At 44.4% G+C, this 26,197-nt stretch overlaps 2 protein-coding genes across 3 annotated transcripts in view; both read left to right on the top strand.

The window, feature by feature from the left end:
• HDAC3 (histone deacetylase 3) lies at window positions 1-15,119 on the top strand. 2 transcript variants are annotated; one of them, XM_081872802.1, is made up of 15 exons: window positions 1-154; window positions 2,032-2,114; window positions 2,645-2,787; window positions 5,226-5,307; window positions 5,810-5,866; window positions 5,958-6,013; window positions 6,681-6,814; window positions 7,034-7,114; window positions 7,215-7,288; window positions 7,511-7,575; window positions 9,874-9,963; window positions 10,080-10,138; window positions 11,384-11,463; window positions 12,973-13,130; window positions 13,361-15,119. In XM_081872802.1, the coding sequence occupies exons 1-15, from the start codon at window positions 100-102 to the stop codon at window positions 13,428-13,430; spliced, it is 1,287 nt and encodes a 428-aa protein (XP_081728928.1). In that variant the 5' UTR covers window positions 1-99; the 3' UTR covers window positions 13,431-15,119. The 2 variants fall into 2 exon arrangements, with proteins under 2 accessions (XP_081728928.1, XP_081728927.1); XM_081872801.1 differs by lacking the exon at window positions 13,361-15,119 and having other exon boundaries at window positions 12,973-13,328.
• Window positions 15,120-18,393: 3,274 nt separating this feature from the next.
• The window catches only part of DIAPH1 (diaphanous related formin 1), a 77,934-nt gene continuing 70,130 nt past the window's right edge, over window positions 18,394-26,197 (top strand). Inside the window, exon 1 of the mRNA XM_081872938.1 lies at window positions 18,394-18,555. Coding sequence (XP_081729064.1) covers window positions 18,409-18,555 — 147 coding nt within the window. The 5' untranslated portion in view covers window positions 18,394-18,408. The remainder of the gene's footprint in view (window positions 18,556-26,197) is intronic.

The following is a 26,197-nucleotide window of genomic DNA, read 5'->3' on the forward strand; positions in this document are numbered from 1 at the left end:
GGAGCCTCCGTGTGTGCGTCGGCGGCGTGGTGACGTGGGCGGCGTTTGCAGCGCGCGGGTCGCCCGTTACTCGGCGGGGCCGTTCCGCGAGGGGTTGCCATGGCGAAGACGGTGGCCTACTTCTACGACCCGGACGTGGGGAACTTCCACTACGGTGCGCAGCGCGGCGGCGGCGGCGGCGGCGGGTTCTGCGGGGGCCGGTGCGAGGGGAGCCGGGGGTGGGTCGGAAAAGGTCTTGCCGGGCGGGGCGGGGCGGAGCGGGCCGTCTGCTGCCGAGGGGCCCGCTGCCCCCGCCCTTCAGAAAACAGCCCCCGCTTTAAAAATAAGCAGCAGGAGTTCCAGTCACGGAGGTTTCGCTTCCTCCCCAACCCCTTTTAAATCCACTCTCGTGGATCTTCTCTATTTATATCTAGTTTTCACTCTGTAGTCGTTTGATTGCCTCTTCATTTAATTGACTCGACCCCGAACACACTGACCAGATGCTTGGAAGCTGCGGCTGGATGGTTTCGTGGGAGCCGGTTGAAACTAAATCCTTCGAAGACAGAGGTCCTCTGGCTGGGTCGGGATGGCATGGGGATGAGGGACCAACTCCCTTCTCTTGCGGGGGCCCAATTAGTGCCATTGCCTTTCGTTAAGAGTTTGGGTGTAATCCTTGACGCCTCCCTTTCCAGGGAGGCGCAGGTTACAGCAACAGCCAAGCCGACATTTTTCCACCTTCGCCACATCAAGCAGTTGGTCCCTTACCTTTCCCGCCCCGACCTGGCCACAGTGATCCATGCGACGGTCACCTCCAGGCTGGACTACTGTAATTCGCTCTACGCAGGGCTGCCCTTGAAGCTGACCCAGAAACTCCAGCGGGTGCAGAATGCTGCAGTGAGGCTCGTCACGGGGTCTCTGCCATGGGAGCATATTCACCCAGTGCTTTTCAAGCTGCACTGGCTTCCAGTGGAGTACGGGGTCAGATTTAAGGTGCTGCTTTTGACCTTTAAAGCCCTTCACGGCCTAGGACCCTCGTACCTACGGGACCGCCTCTCCCGGTATGCCCCACGGAGAGCCTCAAGGTCCATAAATAGCAACACCCTAGTGGTCCCGGGCCCTAAGGAAGTTAGATTGGCTTCAACCAGAGCCAGGGCCTTTTCAACACTGGCTCCAGCCTGGTGGAACGCTCTGCCTCATGAGACCAGGGCCCTGCAGGATCTGATTTCTTTCCACAGGGCCTGTAAGACAGAGTTGTTCCGCCTGGCCTTTGGCTTGGAGCCAATTTGATTCCCTCCCTCTCTCTTTTTTTCCCCCTTTTCCTTCTCCTCCTGCAATGAGGCTACATTTTAATATTTTAATGTTTCATTATTTTAATGTTGTATTTTAATTTTGTTTTTAAGTTGTAATCATTCATCTTGTTTTTATTATTGCTTGTAAGCCGCTCTGAGCCCGGCCTTGGCTGGGGAGGGCGGGGTATAAATAAAAAATTATTATTATTATTCTTATTTTCCGCTCCGAGTCCCCATTTGACATAGTCATAATAAGTAAATTAATAGTCATAATGATCACGGTCTTAGGGGGTGGGGGGGAGTCTGGGAGAAGCCACCAAGATAGCCCTCTCCTGTCTTCCTAACCAAGCACGGCTGTGAGGGGGATGGAAATTGAAAGGATATTTTGACTGAACCAAAACAAAAACCCCACATCACCAAGCAACCATACATACATAAATGTGGAACCTATATTTATTTAATTTAGGGAACACTCTTATGAAAAGATGTAGTGAGGCTATGTGTTTAGACAAGGAATGAAACCAATTGGTACTTCACTCAACTGCTCTTAACCATGTAAACCTCAATCAATGGAGCTATACTTCTGCTATAAGGGACTCATATGTTTCAGCACAATGTTCGCCCGCAATACTACTTTTATCTCCGGTTGCACTTCTTTCTCTAAGTGCTAGTAATGAGCTAGGTCTTAATGAACCTTTGTTTCTGGTATGGGGATGTTGATTTCACAGTGTTTTCTTTCTTTCTTTCTTTCTTATTGTGTTAGGAGCGGGACATCCCATGAAGCCTCATCGCTTGGCACTGACCCACAGTCTGGTTCTGCACTATGGACTCTATAAGAAGATGATTGTAAGCATTGCATTTACTGGGTCAAAGACAGCTCCTGGTTTCAAGGCAGTAATATTTATTTTAGGATATTTTGATCCATTCCTTTGTAGGTATATTTCAGAATCTGCATACACTACATGTAAAGCCTCTCGCAAAGTGTGGAATCACTGGAGGCAGGACTCAGCAATTTTATTGACTTTGCCACCAAGCCAGAGCATTTTAGTTTTCTCACCTTCCCGTTTCCAATTTGTGCTAAGAAAGCCCCCCTCCCTTTCCCGCAATTGTTACGTATTTGGCTGTGATACCCAACTTTGAGAATGGGATTTGCTGCACAATTGCCAGGACAATTCCTATCCACCTCTGCAGCTTCAGGTCTGGGAGGAAGGCTCTGTTCATTAAGTTCATAAAACTGCGGCAGCTCACTTGACATGGTGAGCATGAATATAGAAGTCTGACTAGGGATAGTGTAAACTGGAACTCTGAGTCTGATGGCTGTACAGCCTTGCTCTGCTGTTGAATTCAGTCCTGAATGGGAGAAATTTCTCTTGCAGGTATTTAAACCATATCAAGCATCTCAGCATGATATGTGCCGCTTTCATTCAGAAGATTACATTGACTTCCTTCAGCGAGTGTCTCCAAATAACATGCAAGGATTCACCAAGAGCCTCAATGCTTTCAATGTGGGGGATGACTGGTAAGTGCTGCATACCTTCTAGATGCATCAGGTAGATAGGACCCAAAATGTGTGGTGTGGGCAGGGTGGATATTACAGAGGTCCCAAATGCCTGCTCGAACAAAAAAGTACTGGTCTTTAATTGCAATATTGTTTGTTTCATTTTTTTGTAAACGACTTGGGGGTTCTGCATATAATCAAGTGGTTTAAAATTTTTGCTAAATAAATCTACTACAGATGTGAATGACAGAAGAAATAAGATAATGTCTTTGTTTGGTTAGAAACATAAAGATTTACATGTGGAAATATATGTGAGGATGTAGAAGGGTAGATGATTGACTGATGTGAATGTGGGGTGAGAAGGGAAATGGAATGCCATGCAGAGAGATTGACTAGGGGGAGATAAGTGGAAGGCACTCATTCAGCCTTTATTCATGTGCTCTATGAACATAAGCCAACAGTAAATATTTGCTTATTTTCCTGGCTTCCCCAAGGATGTGTACTATTGTAGTAGAGCTGAAGATCTCATATGCAGAAATCTTAATGTCACCAAAGCTTTTTAGAGAAGAGTTATGACTTAATTAAGAAAAGTCTAAAAGGTTCCTAATTCTTGAAGTGATGTTAAAGCACATGGAGTTAGGCTAGAAAATACTGAGGAAAACATAGTTTCCTGTCATACTTAGACCACTGCAGAACATTTTGTGGTTTACCTCAGGTGCTGAAATATCTTGGGTTGGCCCTGCTTACGGGAGCACCAGGAGGCTTACTAAAGCCTAAGGACTGGCAAAGCCGTGCTTTCTTACACACACACACACAATATTACTGTGTGCCTACAGTCATCCATGCATTGTCAAGCTCAAGGGGGAGATTACTGCAAGGTGCTTTATGTGGGGTTACTTTGATGTTGGCCCAGAGGCTGCAGCTAGTGCAGAACATGGCAGCTGGGTTGCTTGCGGGAGCCAATGGCCGACAGCATGCAACACTGTATTTTCTGGATTCGCACTGGCTGCTAATCTGCTACCAGGACAAGTTTCAAAAGGGAAAGTGACACTCCTACTGGGCTGGGTCTCACATACCAATGACCAACTCACTTGAGAGACAGCCGTACCCAGTAGGAGTAAGGAGAGCTTCTCCATCAAGCCGCAAAGATATCAGAAGCCTGCTCAGAAGTAACTTGGAGCAGGGCTTTTAGTGTGGTGGCCCCTGTTTTGAGGAGCAGTGTTCCTGCTTAGATAGTGCAGTCACCCACTAGCTGCACTTTCTGGAAACATCTGAAGACATTTCTGTTCTGACAAGCTTTCTCAGCTTTCTATGTCATCTTGAGAGACAGCAATAAGGAGAGCTTCAAAAGCAACCAGAGCCAGCCCTCAGACCCTACGTGAAACCCTACGTGGACCTGGCAAGCACTGCTGTATTCACCCCTTACCACCCTCTCCAGGCTGATTGGACTTCTCTGTGCAGCTACAATTGTGCAATACTGAAAGAGATGGGTGATTCTGCCCTTGTGCACAGTTCCTTGGCTACTTGAAAGAGTTGCGGAGGATAGGTCCATCAGTAACCATTATTACTAAAAGGAGACTCCATGGTCAGAGGCAGTATACCCCTAAGCACTAGGGCCACCCAATGAATCCGAAGGTGGGAAGATACAGGCAAACAAAAGGAAGTACCTTTTTAAACATCACATAGTGGAATTTGAGACTGCAAAATGTAGTGATGGCCGCCAACTTGCATGGCTTTAAAGGGGGTTGGAGAAATAGAAGGACGATACAGCTAGTCTTGCTCTGTATGCCACCTCAATTAGCAGAGACAATACAGGGAACAGGAGTAGTGGGAATGCTGTTTATGGACTTTCCAGAGCCAGTGTGGTGTAGTGGTTAAGAGCGGTAGACTCGTAATCTGGTAAACTGGGTTCATGTCCCTGCTCCTCCAAGTGCAGCTGCTGGGTGACCTTGGGCCAGTCACATTTCTCTGAAGTCTCTGAGCCTCACTCACCTCACAGAGTGTTTGTTGTTGGGGAGGAAGGGATATGAGATTGTTAGCCACTTTGAGACTCCTTAGGGTAGTGATAAAGCGGGATATCAAATCCAAACTCTTCCTCTTCTTGTTATTTCAGGGTACTTGGAGCATCTCTGGATACACAATTGTGTTTCCAATTGTGGGTGATGCCCAGTCCCTGCTCCATGATTGGGAGAGGGCTTGTCATGTTTGCTGGGGATAGGCACTTGTCTTGGCAAGTAGAACCATGGACCCTTGCAGATTAAGAGTTCTTAAATATTAGACGACTTGCACACTCCTATTTCAACTGTGGCTGCTAAACAAAAACGTTGCCTTGCCTGTCTTGTGTTTCTTATTCACATCTAGCGATATGGTCAGATCTTCCATACCCAAATAGTTATTTTGGATTGGAAAGTTTCTGCCATGTTATCCTGAACTAAGTGTAATTTTGTGTTCTCTCGTAGTCCAGTGTTCCCAGGGCTGTTTGAATTTTGTTCTCGATATACTGGGGCTTCATTGCAAGGAGCAACACAACTGAATAATAAGGTAACAAGGTGATGTCATCTTCACATCCTTAAGTTGCTGTCAACCAGATCGCTCTAAAATTTGCTCTGTAATTTTTGTGTGCAACTAAAATGGTATTCATAATCATTGACTCTGGGGGAGCTTTATGATATCTGATATGGCATGGTGGGGTGCTCAGGAACCCCCCAGTTCAAATCCTATCTGGGGCATGAATTCACTTGGTGGTTTTTAGCCTCCCATCTCCAATATGGAGGTACTAATTCTGACCGACCATACAGGTTTTTTTGTGAGGAGTGCAATGAAGTGCTTAGAATGCTAGGAAGTATAAATGCTAAATACTCTCATGGGTACAAAACTATAACTCAGATAGCCTTAACAGTTTGTTGTTGTTTTTTTGCAAAGGCAGTCAGCAGAGTGAATGGGGTAGCTTAGGATATAGGGATTCATCATCCCTTGGTGAGTATTGCTGTTAAGGCAGCATAATCCTCTTTCATTTGAGCTAATGTCCTCCTTCTGTCCTTAGATCTGTGATATTGCAATAAACTGGGCTGGAGGTCTTCACCATGCCAAGAAGTTTGAGGTAATGAGGCAAGTCTACTTTCCTTGCTTTGGAGGGTAAAGAAAACTTAGATGCTTTTCACTGACTCACTTTTGCCTTTTTTGTGTTTCAGGCTTCTGGGTTTTGTTATGTCAATGACATTGTGATCGGCATCTTGGAGCTTCTCAAGTAAGGAGTTGGGGCAAGTGGTGCATAGGCAGAGGGGGGAGTTGGTGGTGCTGTAAATGGCATAATGGAGCTGCACTAGAGATTGTGTGTCTAAATGGCTTCTCTGGTGCTGGTGACCCTTCCCATTCCCTTTCCATTGAACCTTCTTCAAGTGTTTGATCATAATGTGATAATTCTTGTTTAGTTGGTCCAGATGTGGTACACTTCTTTCCTACCTGCACTTTTTTGTTCCAGTTTAAGAAGTGCAATAATTAAGCTCTGGCTTGGCATTTTTTGGTGCAGTCTTGTGTTTGAAAACCCCACCCTGAATGGGGTTTGGATCTGGTGCACTTTATGCTTGCTTAACTTAAACTGGCATAAATTACACTGGCTTCCACTCCCTTCATCAAGAAGACTAAGTTATTCCTTCCTCCTCCTCCAGTCTGGCTTTACAGATAATTTAAACACATTACCTGCTTGTCTCCAATCCCATTCTGCTGCCCAACTATAAATTACATACAAATGTTTCCCTTTCTGATCTACGACATGAAATACACCTTTTTGGTGAGTAAGAAACTTGGATTGGCAACTGGGTGAGGGGAGTGGCTGTGCAGCTTGGATACAGGATTTCACCCTGGTGTTGCCAGCTTCCACCTGCTTCTCTAACATGTCTTTGGGTTTCTGACAGATATCACCCACGTGTCCTGTACATTGACATAGATATCCATCATGGAGATGGTGTTCAGGAGGCTTTTTATTTGACAGACCGTGTCATGACAGTGTCCTTTCACAAATATGGAAACTACTTCTTCCCTGGTACAGGTAAAAAACTTTTTATTACTTATTATAAGCTGGATTAAAGATGCAATACAGATTTCATTTTGGATACCTGCAGAGTGCTTAGATATAGGATAGGTACATTAGTGTGGGGATGTTCCAGTGGTTAGCTAAAAATGGAAATGGGATTTCTTCAGGCTATGGATTAGCTATTTTAAAAATCAAAGTTTGAATTCTGCACTTTGCCCCGCTTTCACCTGCTAGGTGACATGTACGAAGTGGGAGCTGAGAGTGGCCGTTATTACTGTCTGAACGTACCTTTGCGTGATGGCATTGATGACCAAAGTAAGTGGGAGGCTTCTCTTGGCCCTTGCTGGATATTCTGTCTTCTGTGCAGATTGCAGCAGAGGAGCTATAACAGCAGAGTCTTGTCTTCTCTTTGAAGGTTACAAACACCTCTTCCAACCAGTCATTAATCAAGTTATAGAGTTCTATCAGCCCACGTGCATAGTGCTGCAGGTAAGAGGATGGAAGACCTAAGCAGTGAGAGTCATGGGTGTGGACTTGCATTTCCTTTGGTGATCACACAGAAGAACTAGTGGGGGGAGGGTTGGGAGATAGGTGGGCTGGCTGGGATGAGATGCGTTCCTGATATTCTGTTGTGAGTGTTTTGGATAATCAGTAGCTAGTGCACCAATACTGTTGTTTTCTCCTCATTTCTTCTTCTTTGCCTCCATTAAGTGTGGTGCTGACTCGCTAGGTTGTGATCGTCTTGGTTGCTTTAACCTCAGCATAAGAGGACATGGGTGAGTCCCTTTAATGAGTTGAGTAAAAGGGCACATTGGAACTGAAATGGATGTGATTGGATCTCCCACCTTTTTTACCCTTTAATGCAGCTGTGGGAGCTTCACATTTGTTTGGATTAGTGGTGCTGGAGGGGTGAGGGAGAGGTTGACCCCTCCCACAAAGCGACTATTAGCCCTGCAGCAGAAAAACACAGTGGAATTAATTGGTGTGTATGTGATTGAAAAACAGTTTGAGAAAAAGTTTAACACCTCCACCTGTTCTGCTTCAGTAAAATCTGCTTTCCGATGAACTTGCTATTGCCCCCCACAGTGGAAAAATGCAGGTGTACTATATTTATTTCCTGATATAGGCTAAATAGCTGCTTGCTATGGTGAAAGAACTATATTGCAAAAACAGTGCTGCTGGTCTGATAAAAATCAGAGCCTTTGTGGTTTCTTCAGTTAAAAATAAAGCAAAGCTGAAAGGGTTGTTCTTGCATTCTGGTTGCTTTTGAGGGGTTGCTTTTCGAGTGGGGAGAAGTGGCAGGGATTGCTTCTCTGCTCATCTAGTGGTCCATCCTCTTTGCTTGTTTGTTGCCTGCCAGTTACTGTGGAGCTGGAGGTGTCCACTTGCTTCACTCCTTGAAGGGGTTCTGCGTGTAATTGTGAGAGATGCACTTGAGCAGAGGGATGAGAAATGCATGTGTAGTGTTGTGTTTGTATGAGAGAGAGCTGGAAGGGGGAGAGTTATGCATATGGTCAAACACATATGTGAACAAGAAGTACAAGAGACAAACACATATGTGAACAAGAAGTACGGATGAATGTGTGCTTTGAGTGAGGGAAAGATGCACTTGGGTGGAGAGGGAGAGGCATTTGTGAGTGTGTGTGAGAGATGGTTCTCTCTCTGTGTGTGGGGGGGGGAGAGAGGGAGGGAGAGAGAGGTGTGTGTGTGTGTGTGTGGCCACCTTGTTTATTTTCCCTAATAGTGTGAAATAATTGCCATGTGATCTCCACAAGCAGGACACAGCTTATTTCCTACAATAAGCATGAGGTCTGGAAGGGGGAAACAGCAGTGCGTGTACTTGCTCTAATTGTGCTTTGCTCCAACGGCAGTCATTTTGTGACAGGCACTTTCCCCAAATTCGAAATGTGCCCACTGCTCCAAAAACTTTGGCGACCCCCTGCATTAATGTATCTCTGTGTCCCATCTTTTTTGGTCCTTGGTAGTTAGCAGTCTGAAACCCTGTCTCTCCCCCTCCCCATTCTGAGAATTGATTCTCATCCTGGCACATGAGGATTCGCTTCTGATTTTCTGAGCAATAATGTAGTGTTATGTCAAAACTTTGTTGATTTGGTGCTTTGTAGTAGTGATGGTAAAACCTCAGCGCCTAGGACTTGCCGATCGCATGGTCGGCGGTTCGAATCGCCGCGGCAGGGTGCGCTCCCGTCGTTCGGTCCCAGTGCCTGCCAACCTAGCAGTTTGAAAGCACCCCGGGGTGCAAGTAGATAAATAGGGACCGCTTACCAGCGGGAAGGTAAACAGCGTTCCGTGTGCTGCACTGGCTCGCCAGATGCAGCTTGTCACGCTGGCCACGTGACCCGGAAGTGTCTGTGTACAGCGCTGGATCCCGGCCTATAGAGTGAGATGAGCGCACAACCCTAGAGTCTGGCAAGACTGGCCCGTACGGGCAAGGGTACCTTTACCTTTACCTAGTAGTGATGGTATTGTTGTTACACTTTTGTTAACACGTTTGGATCAGTTGTCCCCCTCTGTAAGCAAGTGTGTTCTATAAGGCACACCTGCACAATTATCTGCTTTCTCACAAAGACAAGATAAGCAGAGTTTACAGGTTTTGGTTGTTCTTTGTGTATGCCTCCCACAGTTATACTAAGAATTACCTTGAGGTGGTACTGATGGGTTAATAGTACATACCTACCTAGGCTCTTTACTTTTTTTCAACCTTCACCTTTGAAGTCAGTAATGAAAGATCAGCATTTAGCTCAGAATAAGTTATTGTGTGTATTTATACATAATATACATTACTCAATCATTTCAATATTTAGGACTTTAGAGAGTTCACACCGACTCTTTGTGCTGCATATATTTTTATGGTCTTTTGACCAGTCTGAAACAAACTTTTAACACGCTCAGGAGCCTACACCTGAGTAAATAGAGCCTGTGTTGTTAGTTATTTGTAAATTTTCCAAAACCTATTTGTAGCCATATGAAGGGGGATGGTTTATGTACAACACATAGATGAATGTAAGCAAGTTTGAGAGGAATTCATTTCTAAATTTTATAACTTTGAATCCTAGGGAATGTGTAGAATATGTAAAGAGTTTCAACATACCCCTCCTGGTGTTAGGAGGAGGTGGCTACACAGTTCGCAATGTGGCCCGGTGCTGGTGAGTCTTCTGGAAGCTTTTGTTGATAATGGGTTGGGGCTTCACCTTCCTTGGATATAAAATGGCACAGGTTTGTGTCATGGGAAGACTTCACTGTAGTCTGCCTTTCATTTTAGGACTTATGAAACATCATTACTTGTAGATGAAGCAATTAGTGAGGAGCTTCCATATAGTGGTAAGTTGAGGACCTACATGTTCAAACGTCACTGATGTCACTTGTAGAATATTTAGTTTCCCCAAGTTATTGGTATCTAGATAACTTATGGGGATAGTTCAAAAGCAATGACAAGGCTTCATGGAGTAGCCGCTGCCACCTGTAGAACCTTGTTGCATGGGCTGGCCAGGGCAGGTGTGGTGTGCAGAGGAAAATGTCAGCTCACTATATCGGTGTCCAGGTCCTGGTTGGGCCCATTGTTATCATGTGGCAGCAGCCCGGCTGATTTGGGTTCTAGCCCACCTCTACCCTGAAACACTCCCTTTTGGGGGTTACTATTGGCTGCTGCTAACAACACTGCCAGTGGTAGCTTGTGCCCCTTGTTACAGCAGATACAGTGGGGAATCTCTTGCAGGTGGAACTGCCCTGCCAACAAGGGCAGTGTCTGTGGGTTGGGCTGGGTGCAGGGATATATCCACTTCATCCAAATTCTTCAGCATGATTTGTTGGGGGTTGGGATTGGTTAATCTGTAATTCCCCAACAGCATCTTTCAGATTGTTTCAAAATATGAGGGTTAAGCAGATTTACGTGGTGGAGGTGGCGACCAACCTTTGGCCACCCTTTTCATATCTGCTTATGCTTTTCTAATTATTGGAGGCAAATTATTTTAAACCAGATTATTTAATCCTGTTACTTTTTCCACTTGGAGTTGTCAGTGGTTAATACATTTGCTCATCAATATTGATTCTCAACAATTCTGCGTTATTCAAACCGGAAAACTGACTGAAAATATTTATTATCCATTTAAAGACTCTAAAATATACTACAGATGTTGTGAAAGAAGCAGCATCTGCCTAGACCATCATTTATCATGTACTTTTGCTATAACCAAATTCCAATCCAAATAGTAAAGAGTAGTGGAAATGGGGTGTCCCTGTGTTGACTCTCTATTAAAGTTTCATAGAAAGATATTTGTTGGTTTGATGGCATTAAAGCTTCATAGATGAAGCAGAATTTGATTCTATGTTTTCATCAGTTCTAAGCAGCTGGAAAATAAGCTGATTTCATTAATTTACATAAAGGGAGCCAAGGCATTGAGAGAGATTGCTCCTTCAGGAGAGTGGAGCTGCAGCTTGCTGTTCAGTTAATTGTTGCATGGGCTTGTAGAGTTGTTTGAAAGGGGTTGTGCATGGATTTCCTTCTTATTTTTAAATGTATAAACATCAGTATGCATGTTTCCACACTAATTGTCTGTCTCTATGCAGAGTACTTTGAATACTTTGCTCCAGACTTTACCCTCCACCCTGATGTCAGCACTCGAATTGAAAATCAGAACTCGAGGCAGGTAAGTAACTTTGGCCATATATATTTCACTTAGCTCTGCTTTAGCCTCCCACCATGTCTTCGGCCTTGACATTTTCAAAAGTTGCAGCATTGGTGCTTCTGGTTTCCCAAAGCCCATTCCAAGCAGTAAGAGCAGGCCCTCCAGATGTTTTGAGACTACAATTCCCAACATCCCTGAACACTGGTCCTCTTAGCTAGGGTTGATGGGAGTTGTAGTCCCAAAAAATATCTGGAGGGCCGAGTTTGCCTATGCCTGAGTAAGAGTGATTGGGATCATTCTGAACCTGCAAATTCATTTTGGGCAAATAGTTGTTATTATTATCATTGTTAATTTCATTCAATACTGCTTTATATTTTTAAGAAAAAAATCTCAAAGTGGTTTACAACCTTCATTAAAACATCAAATAAAACATTACTGAAGAAAGTCAAGTATACATTCAAAGCAACAGGAAACTAAAATATTATCTTAAAAGATTTCAAAATAAAACATTACCAAAGAGGTCAGCTATAAAATGCACATTTAACACAGCCAAGTTAGGAAAAAAATTATCTTGACCATTTCAAAAGAAAACATTACTAAAGGAAGTCCACTATAAAATGCATATTTAGAACAGCATAATAAGCAAGAGAATAAAAAATTCTCATAAGCGTAGAAGACACCAAGATCAAGCAGGACCACCCAGCTGCAATCTTGATATTTTAAGAGGAGTGCGACTCCTGTCTAAATTGGAATATACTGAGCACTGCCTTTCTAATTCTATGAACTGCCTGTCAAATTTACCTAATATATTACATGGACTTCACATTGTTGGATTTCATCCAGATTGTTACTAATCACCTGATGTCATAAGTGACAATTAAAGGGATTTTTAATTTATGTTACATGTGTCACCGTGCTAAGATTAGCAATGGCCCCGTTGAGAGAGACAAAAGACAGCAGAAGGAGCTCCTATCTTTGCTCTTAGATTGGAGATAAGCTCTCTGTCTGCTCTTTGATTTTAAAAGCAGCATTTTTCTGTACCCCACACAAACTCTGAGTGGGTGGAAATGCTGCCTTTTGCTCTGAAGGAGTAGGCAGAGGGCTTATCTCTAAACCTAGTGCTGCTGTGCTTAGCACCAAGATCCTAGACCTAGATAAAGGACCCATCTGCTCCTTAGAGAGGAATTTTATTTTGTTTCTGGAGTGCTCTGTTTGTGAGAGAGAGGGTGGGGGAGAAGAGGGGCAGTGCTGTGTCCTTGGTGTCTGGTACATGTTTTGTGGGGGCGGGATTTTGCTTCTCACTCCCTTAAGAGTTTTGCTTTTGTTTTGGCCCTGGCAATTTGGACAGGTTCCTGTCGGCCCTTGGGCCAAATGGCTTCTCTACTCCTGCAGTAAGAGAAAATCTAGTGCCCTTGGCATTTCTGACAGCCAGGCAGGAGTGGTGGCTGGAACTTTATAAACATTTTCATACCTGAAGGCCTCTATGATATGACCTGCTGTTTCCCCCCCCCCCTCTTCTCTTCTGACCAGTACTTAGATCAAATTCGGCAAACTATATTTGAGAATTTGAAGATGCTGAACCATGCACCCAGTGTCCAGATCCATGACGTCCCTTCTGATTTGCTGAATTTTGATCGCCCAGATGAGCCTGATCCTGAAGAGAGAGGTTCTGAGGAGAACTACAGCAGGCATGTTTCTGTTTATCCCTCAAGTAGAAGCGTCCCGTGTTTGCACCCCAGCCCAACTGGAGGAACTATGATATGTGCCTCCCAGAACCAACACTACATTGATTTGGGCTTTTGCTTATTGTTTAGATTGCTGTTTTCCAGAAGCATGTAGTTGCTGCAGTTTTAGGTGAGCAGGTTTCCAGTGTCTGTGCTTAATTTTTGGCCTCCTCCTGTGTTAACTTGTCTTGCAGGCCGGAGGCTTCAAATGAGTTCTACGATGGTGACCATGATAACGATAAAGAAAGTGATGTGGAGATATGATGCCTGAATCATGGGGATGTGAACAGTGTGGAGATCACAGGATGGTGGTGCTATAAGGATGCAGCGGGTTCCAGTGGAAAGCCTCTGTCCTGTCGCTAAGTGATGGCAGCAGGACTGCTGAATCATGCAATTACTGGGGCGCAAAAGACATTGAGAGGTTTATGGTCCTCCCAGAGCCTTTCCCACCCCTTGAGACTGTGCCTTTGCCACTGTTTGTGGAAAAAGAATTTCATAATTTCATGTTCACACAAGTCTGTTTCACTGCTGTGTGACCAGCTGTTGGGTCTCATTCTGCAGTGACTTTGTCTCCCTTGCAGACAACAAGAAGCACTGTTGCACTTGGACATTTCTTCTGACTTCTTTTGAAACAGGTTTGTGTATGTGAGGTGTTCTGCTGAAGCAGCTGGTTTTAAATCCCAAAAAAGCTGCAGTGTAAAAGTCAGTCGTTTGCCAGTTTTTAAGCCAACCAGAGTCCCGTGTTAAAGTAAATCAGATAAAAGGGAGAACCAGATAATGGTTAATATTTTGCTGAGCCAGTAATGGAGGTTGGAACGGTCAGTTTTGCGGCTGACCCAACAATGCTGGTTCATTTAGCACAGATTTCTTCATAGGAGGTTATTTTTGTAGCAGCTCATTTTCAAAATTGGGGCATGTTGGAAAAACTTACCCGTGTGGGATATTTGAGGGACAGAAGGCTGGGGGTGGGTGGGTGTTGTTTCTTAATATTTCTTCTGGTAACACTGCGTACTTGGTACCAAAGTGGCATCCCAAAAAAAACCCTTGTCAATGGAGAATTTTGTTTTGCATGAGTGTTGATACATTCACACACTAGTGCAGGGTTTCCCAACCCTTGCCCTCCAGCTGGTTTCATACTACAATTCCCATCATCCCTGACCACTGGTATTGCTAGCTAGGGATGATGGGAGCTGTAGTCCAAAAACAGCTGGAGACCCCAAGGCTGGGAAACGCTGGATTGTGCACCTATGTACAACTCAGTGTACCCCCAAGAGTGACCTTTCCACAGACGTCACCTTTGGTTTCATAGAGGTCATGTTGCTTCTCAAAAAAGTGTTACATGGATTGTAGGGAGAGACCTGGGCCAAAGATGGTTATGTTGTTGTGGCAAGTCTTCCCATTGTTGAGCTTCTCCCTTCTGTGACCCTTTACATATTTTAATGAGTCATGATTTCTGAGCATGTGTTCAGGCAGAGGCTTTGTTCCTAAATAAATTTTAAGGAACTTTATGAAAGGAAAGCTTCCTGTCCCCTCTTCCCCCCTGAACCACATTCCATATTGTTCAGGAGGGTCCCCCAGACCACCCAGAGAAGATTTTCTTTTTCAGGGTAAGGGGGGATGCACACAGTGGGGAGAAGTGGACAGGAAACATCTCTTCCACAAACTTCCTTAAAAATAAAGTTCTTTTTGGATCCAAGCAAAAATTTGAAAGGCTTCTCTAGTTTTAACTGCAAGTTCTCCTTCCTTTGTGACTACATAGCCATTGATGCAGTGTGTGCCTCAGTTTGGCTGTGGTCTTACTGGTCTTAAGCTGTACTTGCAGATACTTGCCATCAGTGTTATGAAGACTTCACTGTGGGTAGAATGGCAGAACAGCAACTGATCTTTTCTTCCTTATGCTCATATTTTACTAATGCTTTTAAAATATTAAACAACAGGATGGTGTTTTTCTTACCTGTTTTGTGTCTTTCCTTCTCCCCCTGCCTCTTGCATTGACATGCGCTCATGCAGCCTGTACAGCAGACTCATTGACCAGGTGTGGTCCCCACATGCCTCTCTTTCTGGCCCTCAGAACTCTCCTCATGCTTGGCCCTTCACTGGACCTGTTTCACATCCTTATTGAGTGTTTTTGCCTGGCTGGTATTTGTCCTCAAACTCTTGCTTGTCTGGAGGGGATACAAAGGACTGTATAGAAAGTAGCCTGCTGTAGAAACATTTGCCTTTGTTGTCACTTTGCCTCTAGCCCTGCTTGTCACTGACATGTGGCCCTGGGAATAATAAAATTGTAGAATTGGAAGGGACCCCAAGGGTAATCTAGGCCAACCCCCTGCAGTGCAGGAATAAATGTCCAGAAGGGAATTTGGCCCTCCCAACTGTAAATGGGTTCCTCATGTGTGATGTACAGTCACTTTCAGTCCTTTTTAAAAAATTCTTATAGTAATGGAGCCCAGTCTCTTCTTTCACTTCTACAGGGGGTATGAAGTTACTTTTCATGGTTGTAGAAGCACTGTAGCACAAAGCGCTTTTTTTTTGCCACATTCAGGAAGTGTGTGGGTGCATGGGCAGTAACTGGAAACTGCAATACACACTACCTTAATTTACTGTCTGAAGGACATATGCAAGGTTCTGTAAAGCTGAGTCCAAGCAGCCTAAGCCTCTGAAGACAGGGACAATATTCACCACAAGACTGCAGACAGTATGTTGAAATGAAGGATTATTCACCCAGAAGTGTCCAAAATGATGGTGTTTTAATTGCAACATCAGTTTCCTCTGATCTCAGTATTGCTCATCCATGTATGTAGTTCAAACTTAGAATATTAGAGCACAAGTTACAATGACTGATGTAAGATGGAAACATCTAAATTTGAAAATATAATTTTCATTATATCTATAGCAATACTCATTCAAGAACGTGACTGCTGCAAAATGAACAGAACAAAACAGTGACATGTTGGTACATAACTAGTCCCGCTGCCGCTAATAGCATGACAAGATGTCATAGTTCTAGATAATGGCTTCATTTACAGTCTCCAGAATGGGGCAAAAAAAAAAAAAAGCAAAGAAACGTGTGCCCTAAAAACAGTTTGTCAGTATACATGTTTTTGCACAGCTGGTATACTTCCCTGTGGGTACCATTCAAAGAGTCTATAACATGAGCCATAATCTCAATCCATGACCACCCCCCTTAATAAAGTGGCAGGTTGCTTGCTACTCCAGCTTCCATCATCCCTTTGGGGCTGCTTCCAACCCTACAACTCTGTGATTCAATTCTGTTATCCTTCACCATTGGCTGCACTTGTTGGGGCTAATGGAAATGGGAGTCCCAAACCACAGGCTCTCCAACCACAGTTTAGATATTGGTTAGGATCCAAAGCATTCCATGCTTATGGGCCAGGGACTTTGCAAATGTTTATCTGTGGTTGCAGCCACTGTGGTTGCAGGGTGCCAGAGGCTGCACCCTGGGGTCCCCTGATTCATAGGTGGTTGGTGTTGAAGCTGCTGTGGGAAGAGGGGGTCCAAAATGGCAGCATACCTTTATTTCGAAGTTACTTATTTCTTTTCTAGCCCACCTTTTCATGTGCATGGCAAAATATCGCAACCCTAATCTAACACTACAATACATAGTAAATCATTAAGGAAAATAAATAGTCCTCTAAGAACAGATAAACAATAATGGCCAGTTAATTTTTATAAATTAAAACAGCTATGAAAAAATAAGGTCAACTAAATAGACACAAAAGCCTATCCTACTACATCCCCTGGGGATGTTTTAAAATGGGTTTTTCCTCTCGAGACCCGGAAATCTCTTTCTGCAATGCCTTGCTTTCCTTTCCTTATCTCTGTGGCTTCGGAAGGGAGATCAGCAGAAGTTCTGCCTTATTACCAAAAATGTCCACCTTAGAGATAGAAAGTGTAGAGGCACCATAGGCTTCAATGAGATACACATTTCGTTTTTGATGGGAGAAATTCTGTTTTTACATTGTGAAGGCGGGAAACTGCATCTATTATAAAATAGGATAAGGCGAAATGCCCAATTTTAGGGCTGGTTTTGGAAATGCTTTAAACGGTGACTGGAAAAAAAACCCAATACAATAGCGCAGCTTTGAATGAGCAGCAACGGCTCCCAACCCCTACTCTTAACTCAGATCTTAGTTTGAGTGAAAAAAAAGTTTTAAAACATTTGAAAGGGCATGTCTGATAGGGTTGCCATATTTTGAAGAGCAAAAAAAGGACAATATGACGGCCATTGATAGCAAATAGATGCATTTTCTCTCAAATTTTACTCCTGAAAAAGAGGACACATGGCAACCCTTCTACATGCCTTGACAGAGTCCCCAGGCTTCTGCGTGCAACTCGGCAAGTTTTGTGGGAACAATTTTTGAGTTTTGTGGGAACAATTTTGACTTTTGCTGCAACTTGTAGAGTGTCTCGTATATGGGAGATATTTGACTGGAAATAAACTAATCTCAGTCATCTGCAACAACACTTTTACCTTTTTCCGACAGTAGAAAATGTTGTTCAGAGAGAGTGTTAGGAGCTGAAAGAAAGCTTGTTCAAATAAAGTTCTTTGTTTTATAATAATGTGCCGGCAGGGGAGTTTGATTTTTGTTTTTGTTATGCTATATATGTGTGTGTGTTTACAGTATACTGCAAGCTGCCCTGTGATCTTTGGATGAAGGGCGGTATACAAATTTAACAATAATAGTAATAATTTTTAAGAGGGACATTTCCTCCCCTACCCTTGGTACCTTTGCTGCCACTTTCTCTTTCTGCAAGTCGCAGAGAACGACTGGCAGGCGAGGAGAGAGAAAGAGAGCGCCGAAAGGATCTTGGAAGTTGTTTCTCCGAGCTCTCATGCGCCCCTCTACCCCATTTTCCTATCTCTGCGCTCTCCTGGTTCCTCCCGCCGCTGCGGGCGAGGGAGCCGAGGGGGCGTGGCCGCGCCTCACGTGCGACGTCGCGGCCGCCGCCGCGGTGGGCGGGGCGCCTGTTTCCTGGGAGGCGGGGCGGCGCGCGGAGCAGCCAGTGTGAGGTGACGGAGGGCGGAGCCCGGCTGAGGCGGAGCTCGGCAGGCGCGGCTGCCCGGCCGTTGAGAGGTCCCGTCGGGTGGGCGTCGAGCGCCGCTGCTGTCAGGAGCCGCCCGCCCGCCCGCCTCGCTCGCTCCTTGACTGCCTGGCTGCCTGGCTGCGCCGGGAGAGGAGAGCCCAGCTGCCCCCGTCCTGGGCGGACTTCGCGCCCGGCCATGGAGGGCGGCACTGGCGGCGGCGGCGGGGGAGCCTCGCGCGGGACCGGCCGCGAGAGGAAGAAGAGCAAGGTCCCCGCCGACGAGGCCCCCGCCACGGCCGTGCCTGGAGGAGACCCCGGGGGAGGCGGGAAGTCCCGCAAATTCGTGAGTGTCTCCGGAGGGAGGGAGGGAGGGGGAGGGAGGACCTGGCGGGGCGTTTCGGAGCCCGCGGCCCCCGCCGCCTCGTCCCGCTCTGCCTGGTCCCGCGCTGGCCGGGGAAAGGCGGGCAGAAGCGGCCCCGGCCTCCGGCTCCCTCCCCGGAGCGCAGGTGTCCCCCGGGTGCCGGATCCGTCCCTCTCCGCCCGGCCCAAGTTCCCCCTTCCTTCCTTCCTTCCTTCCCTGCTCGCCCCCTCGCCCCGCTCCCGTTCCTTTGGGATTTAACTGGGAAGCAAGAGTGCTCCCCCAAACCAACAGGAGGAAGAAAAGAAAGGCGTCGCTTCTTTACGGTTACAAAGCCAGGACTGCCAAACACGCGGCAAGTTTTGAAACCAGAATAGAGTCGACGGAGACTGATGTTTTTTCCTATAGAAAAAAACCAACCAACCAACCCTCCTGCAGGTTTTCTCAAACATCTGGGTAGTCTTGCTTCTAAATAGGAAGGTCTTCAGCAGGCACCCAAAAGAGCACAGTGAAAGGCACCTGACGGACACCATTAAGCAAGATTCAGGTGCCATTAGTTTCTCTCTCTGGGTGTAGAGGGCTGGGATCAGGAAGAGGGCAGGCTTGATTTTGGATGGTGGGGCTGAGCCAAGTTTTTCCATATAGAAGAGACTCCGGTTTCTGATCTTTCCCTCTCCAGTTAAAAGGAGCTCGGAGGAGGGAGGGCAGGAGGCTGTGAAAGACCCTCTGCTTTTTAGGCCCTCAGCAGTTGCTAATAGGAGGAAAATGCTGGGTTTTTGCCACTACAGGTGAAATTGAAAATAAATGCCCCTCTCCTCCTCCTCTGCCGGGTGCCAGGTGAGCAGTGGCAGGTGCATGGCTACCTCGCCTCGTGGGTGGGCTTGTCCTGTGTCCAGGGCCGTTATAACATCTGAACAGATAAGCCAGTGAGATGACAAGAGACAGAAGGTAGAACAAGGAGCAGTACTCTTGTAAAAAACCAACAACAGTAGCATGCTTGAAATTTACTTGGGGAATGGAAAGACTTTCAACTAAAAGTGTTCAAGCTCTTTGCTCAGTCATTGGTATCAAGTGAGCAGTCTCATTGCACTGTAGGCAGGATCCTATCATTCTCCCCAGTAGGAGAGATGCTGGGGTTTTTGGTTGGTGTACCGAGCTAATGTCTGTGGTGTTAGGTATTTTGAACCAGTATTAAGTAGACTCAAGTGACTGAATTTGTGCTTGGTGACTTGAATGTCATGTGGCTCCACATGAGCTACATTTACAGTAAGCTTTGCAACTTTCTGTTTCTCTAGTTTCAGGGCAAATTCTTTGCTTAATAACTGTCTTTTACCTGTTAGAGCCTGGGATGCTTAAGGCTGCAGTGCAGCACACACCTATAGCTTTATTAAATGGGAAGCCTGAAATTTAGGACCCCCTCCAATCTGATGCCAAAGTTCTGTACTTGTTTTGTACTGCAAGTGACATGTTTTGTACCACCCCCCAAGCTGAATAATTGATACTCCAACTGGGGGTCACAAGTATCCTCCCCAACCCAGTATTGTCTGATTCACTCCAAACAAGTGCCACAAGCTCACACCTATCTGTGTGAAAGCCCCATTGAGTACAGTGAGATTTGCTTCTGAGTAAAAGCTGCTCTGTAAATGTGCCAATAGGGAGAGAATTGGAATAGTAGTCTCTATGAGATCACAAAGCTGTGCAGAAAACATTTGGGGAGGGGGAATTCCGCTGTGTATAAATCCAGTTGGTTTGTCGTGGTAGGTTCTTCAGGACTGCAGAGCAAGAGAAAAGGGTTAAACACACCTCCCTGCACATTGCTGTACTGAACTTGATTTCTTCTCCTCTCCCTTTACAGTTGTGAAAAAGATTCTGGTAACTTGAACTAGCCTCAGTATAGTTTGGCCCTGAGGCAAAGGTGTACGCACATACAAAGGCTTGATTGCAGAAATAGGAGACTTGTAATTCCTTTTTTGCTGAACTAACAGATACACTTTTAAAATTGTATATCGTTGTAGATTATTTTAGTATAACTTTGTGAAATAATGTCAGAGAAAGCTATCACTCACTGCTTCCTTTGAATGTATGGCTAAACTGGTTTTAGCTTCTCATTTGGTCTATTCTTGAAGAGTTTTGTCACTTCCCCTGTGTTTCAGGGGGAAAAAAATATCAAGATTTGATAGTGTTTTGTGCATGTACAGACTTGTGTTTGGTTGAAAACATTCTTAGAAGTATAATTTATGGGTTCAGCAGAGCAGTATTTCTTTTACAAAGCAGCAAAAGGTGGGCAGGAATTTGAGTCAAGTGTGGAAAGCTTCACTACCTTTGGGTATGTCTACTCCTGAGAGGAGTCTTGGTTCAGAAAGAACTCTTGTTCATTCATCTTGCTTCTATACCACCCTTCCTCCCATACTGGCTCAGGGTAGTCGGCAGTCCCAATCAAATCAAATACAATTAATTACAAAAAGGGAGGGAAAATCTTTTAACCTCTAAAAACTTCATAGCAAAAAATACTTTATCAACCAAGTAAGTTCTATAATCCAGCAGACAAGAAAATAATAATCAACATTAACTTGGATACTCCAAATAACCTTCGTCCTACAAAAGTATGAGCAAACTGATATGTGTTCAGGCTGAAAGGTATGTCAACAAGGAGGACAAACATACTTCCATGGGAAGAGAATTCCCACAAGTGGAGTGCTGCCACAGAGAAGACCCTGTCTTGGGTCGTGCCTGTATATGGTCAGTATTAATGCAGTTCAAAAGCCTCTGATTGCTGTGTTGCAACAGGCATGGCTTTAGATATTTGTAGTTAGGGAAGTGTTAGGATTGTCACTTTTTAACCTGTTATCTAGTGATGCGGATATGTAGCTTGTGGATGTAGCTTTGAGAGGTAAACTACCAGTTTCCGGGATTCTTTAAGGGAAGCCTTAAATAAATGGTGTGGATTTGACCTTGGTGCGACAGTTCAGCAGGTGATATTAAGCCCATTGCTGGAAACTGGCAAGTTGAATTCCCATTTCTTTATAATGATAGAAATAATATTCCTCACTTGCCTAGATTATAAGTAGTTTTATAGCAGAGGTGTCTCAGTTAGGACACAGTTAAGAATTTGATGAAAATATCAAAGTGGAATATAAATATTGACCTGACTATTTATGTTAAAGTTTAAGCTTTTTATAGGTTTTTTAACTGGGGTGTTTAACTTCTGGTGGTGACTTCTCTTGCTGTCTTTTGTGAATGTGCATAGAGAGCAGCCGTAAAATGTATGCTATTTTTTTAATGTGCTTAGGCTCCAGTTTCAAATGTACAAACATAGTGCAGATAGCTTGACGTATTAAAATTGACAGTCCCATGGAAAGATGTCACGTATTTATTTCCTATGTGTAATGAGACCGTTCTGTAAGGAACTGTTTAAGCGCTTTTAGTTGCAGATTGATTTGCATTTGGTCTGTTTTGTCCTATTCTTGGATAATTTAACAAAAGTTTATATCTGAGGGAAAGGAAGTAAAAGTTCACAATTACATCCGGTTTTTCTCTTTCAGTAATATATTTACAAATTAGGAGAACGATGGAAGCAGTAAACTTTAGTTTTCATTTCTAAAAACAATGAAACTAAATTATCAGGTTGTGTGTATTAACTTGGGATATTCAAGATAACGCACATTTAAGAAGAGAAAACTTCAGAATGATGCTAATGGATGTGCATTGAAACAGTCCATCAAATTATACTTTATCTCTAGATGCTTTTGAAATTGATTAGATAAAATGTATGCATGTCCCAAATGCCTTTATTGTACTTGTTCCTATTTTTAAGGGCAGAGCAATTGACTAGGTGATCTTTTGAAGGTTGTGTGCTTTGATGCTTGCATTCATCTGAAAATAGACTAAGCTCAGAAGAAGATGAAAGAACTCTCTGGTAATGTGTAGGAGAAAGCTACACAGTGGGGTTGGGTTTTTTTCATCGTTACAATAATTATTTAAATTTCACTTTCTTAGTTCAGGGTGACCTATGTGGGGCTTTTCCCCATTTACCTTCACTACAGCCCTATAAAGTAGGTTAGGTGAGGAGAAAACGTCTGGCTTAATGTGGTTTATGGGTCAGTAGTGATTAGAACCCAGACCTTTCCACTTAAAAGCCAACCACCCTATTCACTGCATCACACCTGCCCTCTCTCTCTCTCTCTCTCTCTCTCTGTGTGTGTGTGTGTTGGATTTGATTTAAATCACTAGTCAGTAAGACTTGATTTAAATCTTTTTTTTTTTTTGACTGGTGTGGTTAAACGATTTAACAAAAAAACCCAACTTAGACTGAGTTTTAGCACACATGAAAAACTTAAAACAAATCCTTATTTCCTGATGAATTAGCGTTTGGACTATAACTTAAATAGAAAACTATCTCTAGAAAGATGTTTCCTCCAAAAGCATTTTATTTAAAAAATCTGATTTAAATAAATAAAATCTGATTTTTTGATTTTTCTAAAAATAATAATAAATCAGCAATTTTTATCCACCCTGATTTATATGTCCTGTACACCATGAAAATGCCTTATCCGTAGTGCTGTCGGGGGTTAACACAGATAAAGGGGTCAAGTGTAGGAGTTACCACAGACTGACCTGTCTTATCATATTACATCCTTTAACATTTGAAGAGTATCATCTCTTCAGCCTATTATAAACAGACATCAATGGCTGCAGAATACTTGTAGTGATCATCAACAAGTGGAAAAAATGGCACAAGAATCTTTCTGCCTCTCTGTGTTGAACTTCTACCACACACACAGTTGAGGACTGAAATAGATAAGACTTCTATATTAAAAGTGCATATTTCATTGCTGGCCACTTCAGTAAAAATGTAAAGCTCTGCAAGCAGAGCTCTGTAAGCTCTCATCCTTGTCAGATGTAAAATATTTCTTCTGTGAGTTACCCTAGTTGCTGCAAACTGAGTATTAATAATAGTCACAGTAATATTTTCAAAATACTGGCGATATTGTCAACAAAAACAAAGCTTTGACTGTCTATACATTGGGTCTAAATCACTAGTAGCGTTTGGTGAAATAAATGACAGTGGAACCTCGGAAGTTGAATGCAATCTGTTCCGGAATGACGTTTGACTTCTGAAACGTTCGAATTCTGAAGCGCGGCTTCCCGTTGGCTGACAGCTAAGCTTTTTGCAGATCGGAAGCCCTGTTGGACGTTCAGGTTCCAAGGAACTTTCGAAAACTGGAACACTTACTTCCAGATTGTCGACGTCTAGAAGCCGAAACATTCGGGAACAGAGTGGTTTGAGAACCGAGGTTCCACTGTATTATCTTATCTTTCTGAGATGTTGCCATGCTGTTAAGGGGAAAGGCTTAAATGAAACTTTGTTTAGAATGCACTGGGGCCCTGTTGATAGGTTTTATATTATTGCTCTTTGCTAAGTGCTTTAATTCTGTTGGAGCCACTCCTAAGAATGAGAGGAGGGAAAGCCTGTTTATACCTGATGGTTCTGAAAGGAGTGTTTGCTTCTGAGGCTAGAAGGGGTGGTCGTGGACAGCCAGGTACATTTGCCCCAGGCCTTGGAGGGCTAAGCTGCTCAGGACCCCCCACCAAAGGCATGCTGCACTTATCCTGTCATGCCAAGAGCAAGACTCCTGTCCTGTCCTCAGACAAGCTCTGCACAGGCCTGCTAGGAGGTATATGTAGTCCTCATAATTGTCTCACAAAGATGTCTATCTCCAAGTGACCAGCCCTAACCCAGTTTACATTGCCTTAGAGTATTTGAGAGACTCACTAAGCAGTTCTTGGAGAGTGTTATCTCTGCATTAAAACTGTGCTTGCACGTCAGGTAAGTAAAACTGCACATGATTGGGGCAGCAGTTGCTGTGATCGAACATTCTGGGGCTAATGAGCAACTGGGATTTCTTAATTCTTCCTTTTACACAGTTAATATAGCCACAATGGAAGGATATTCTGCTTTTATTTTAATAGGGTTTTTAGAGTGCCCAACTAGATGAGACAAAGCAGCTAAATTTGTTTATTCACACATCTGTCTCAATCACATATAAAGTTGGGTGGTGGTGCTTTACACTTCTGATATCTGAGCTGAACTAGGGAGAATAATTTGTGGAGTGATGGAGTGCTTGGGATGGTAAAGGTAAGGTTAAGGTAAAAGCCCCCTGGATGGTTAAGTCCAGTGAAAGGCAACTATGGGGTGTGGCGCTCATCCCACTTTCAGGCTGAAGGAGCCAGCGTTTGTTTGCAGATAGCTTTCTGGGTCATGTGGCCAGCATGACTAAACAGCTTTTGGCGCAACGGAACACAGTGACGGAAGCCAGAGCGCACATAAATGTCTCTTACCTTCCCGCTGCACCAGTACCTATTTACCTACTTGCACTGGTGTGATTTTGAACTTCTAGATTGGCAGGAGCTGAGACAGAGCAACGGGAGCTCACCCCATTGCATGGATTCAAACTGCTGACCTTCCAGTCGGCAAGCCCAAGAGGCTCAGTGGTTTAGACCACAGTGCCACCCGCGTCCTGCTTGGGATGATAAGGCTGGGATAGGGAGGGTACAGCTGCTTTTTATCCATGTGCCAAAACCTTATGAGTGAGACGGGCATGTGAGCAGCAAACTTGGCTTTTTGCTGGTTGATCCTGGGTACGATTGCAAATGAGGTTCCTTCCTCCACACATTTGATCCAGTAATTGCCTGCTCCTAATTATTGAGTTGCAGTGTTTGGAAACATGTCTCTTCCTTAGCCCTGCAGCAGCTGTCTCTTCAGATGTGACGAACTGTGGTGGATCTGGAGATGAGAGCTGTCCAGGGATCACTAGCAAGAGAAGATGAGGGATGAGCCTTTCCCTTGACACAATAGTTCATAGGCAGACAAAGTAAGGCCCAGGGGCCAGATCTGGCCCAGTCACCGCCTTAATCTGGCCTGCGGACGGTCCTGGAATCAGCATGTTTTTACATGAGTAGAATGTGCCCTTTTATTTAAAATGCATCTGTGGGTTATTTGTGGAGCATAGGAATTTGTTCATTCCATATATATATATATATAATTCAGTGTGATGCAAGCAAATTTTGATTCTCAAAGTGTGGCTCAGGGAACAGTTTGAGAGTCCCTGCATTGGATGATTATCTCTTGCTTGTTGTCTGTGGGGAGGTGCTGCTCCATTGTGAGTATACTGGCAGGTTTAGGTCTCCTTTGTTTGAAGGCAGAGGAGATGGAGAGTGGGGAAAGCTGACATCCAGCTAGGAGCTCAGAGCCTGGGCAGTAACGCCTACAGTTACGGAGTTCAGCTGGATCAAGCAGGACTGGTGGGCAGGCTGGAGAACAAACTTGGCAGCAACTGCAGTGGCTGCAATTGGCAGGGAGCAGTGAAGTGGAAATGTAGAAAAGCAGCCTCATGGTTCCTTTCAGCAATGAGTTGGCCTGATTGAGGGAGTGTGTGAGGCCTAGAAAGGTTTGGAGGCGTGGAACCTTTCCCCCTCACATACAACACCTGTATTTGGGTGTGGGTGTGGGAGAGGGAGAAGCAGCTGCCCAATCACAGCCATGCTGAATTTGTTTTATATTCTGATTAAAACACATGGATTTCAGCTGGGTACAGTGGTTTATGCTTGCCCTCCAGACCAGGATTGT

This window comes from Podarcis erhardii, assembly GCF_964252035.2.
Source record: "Podarcis erhardii genome assembly, chromosome: 8".
Classification (NCBI taxonomy): Eukaryota; Metazoa; Chordata; class Lepidosauria; order Squamata; family Lacertidae; genus Podarcis; species Podarcis erhardii.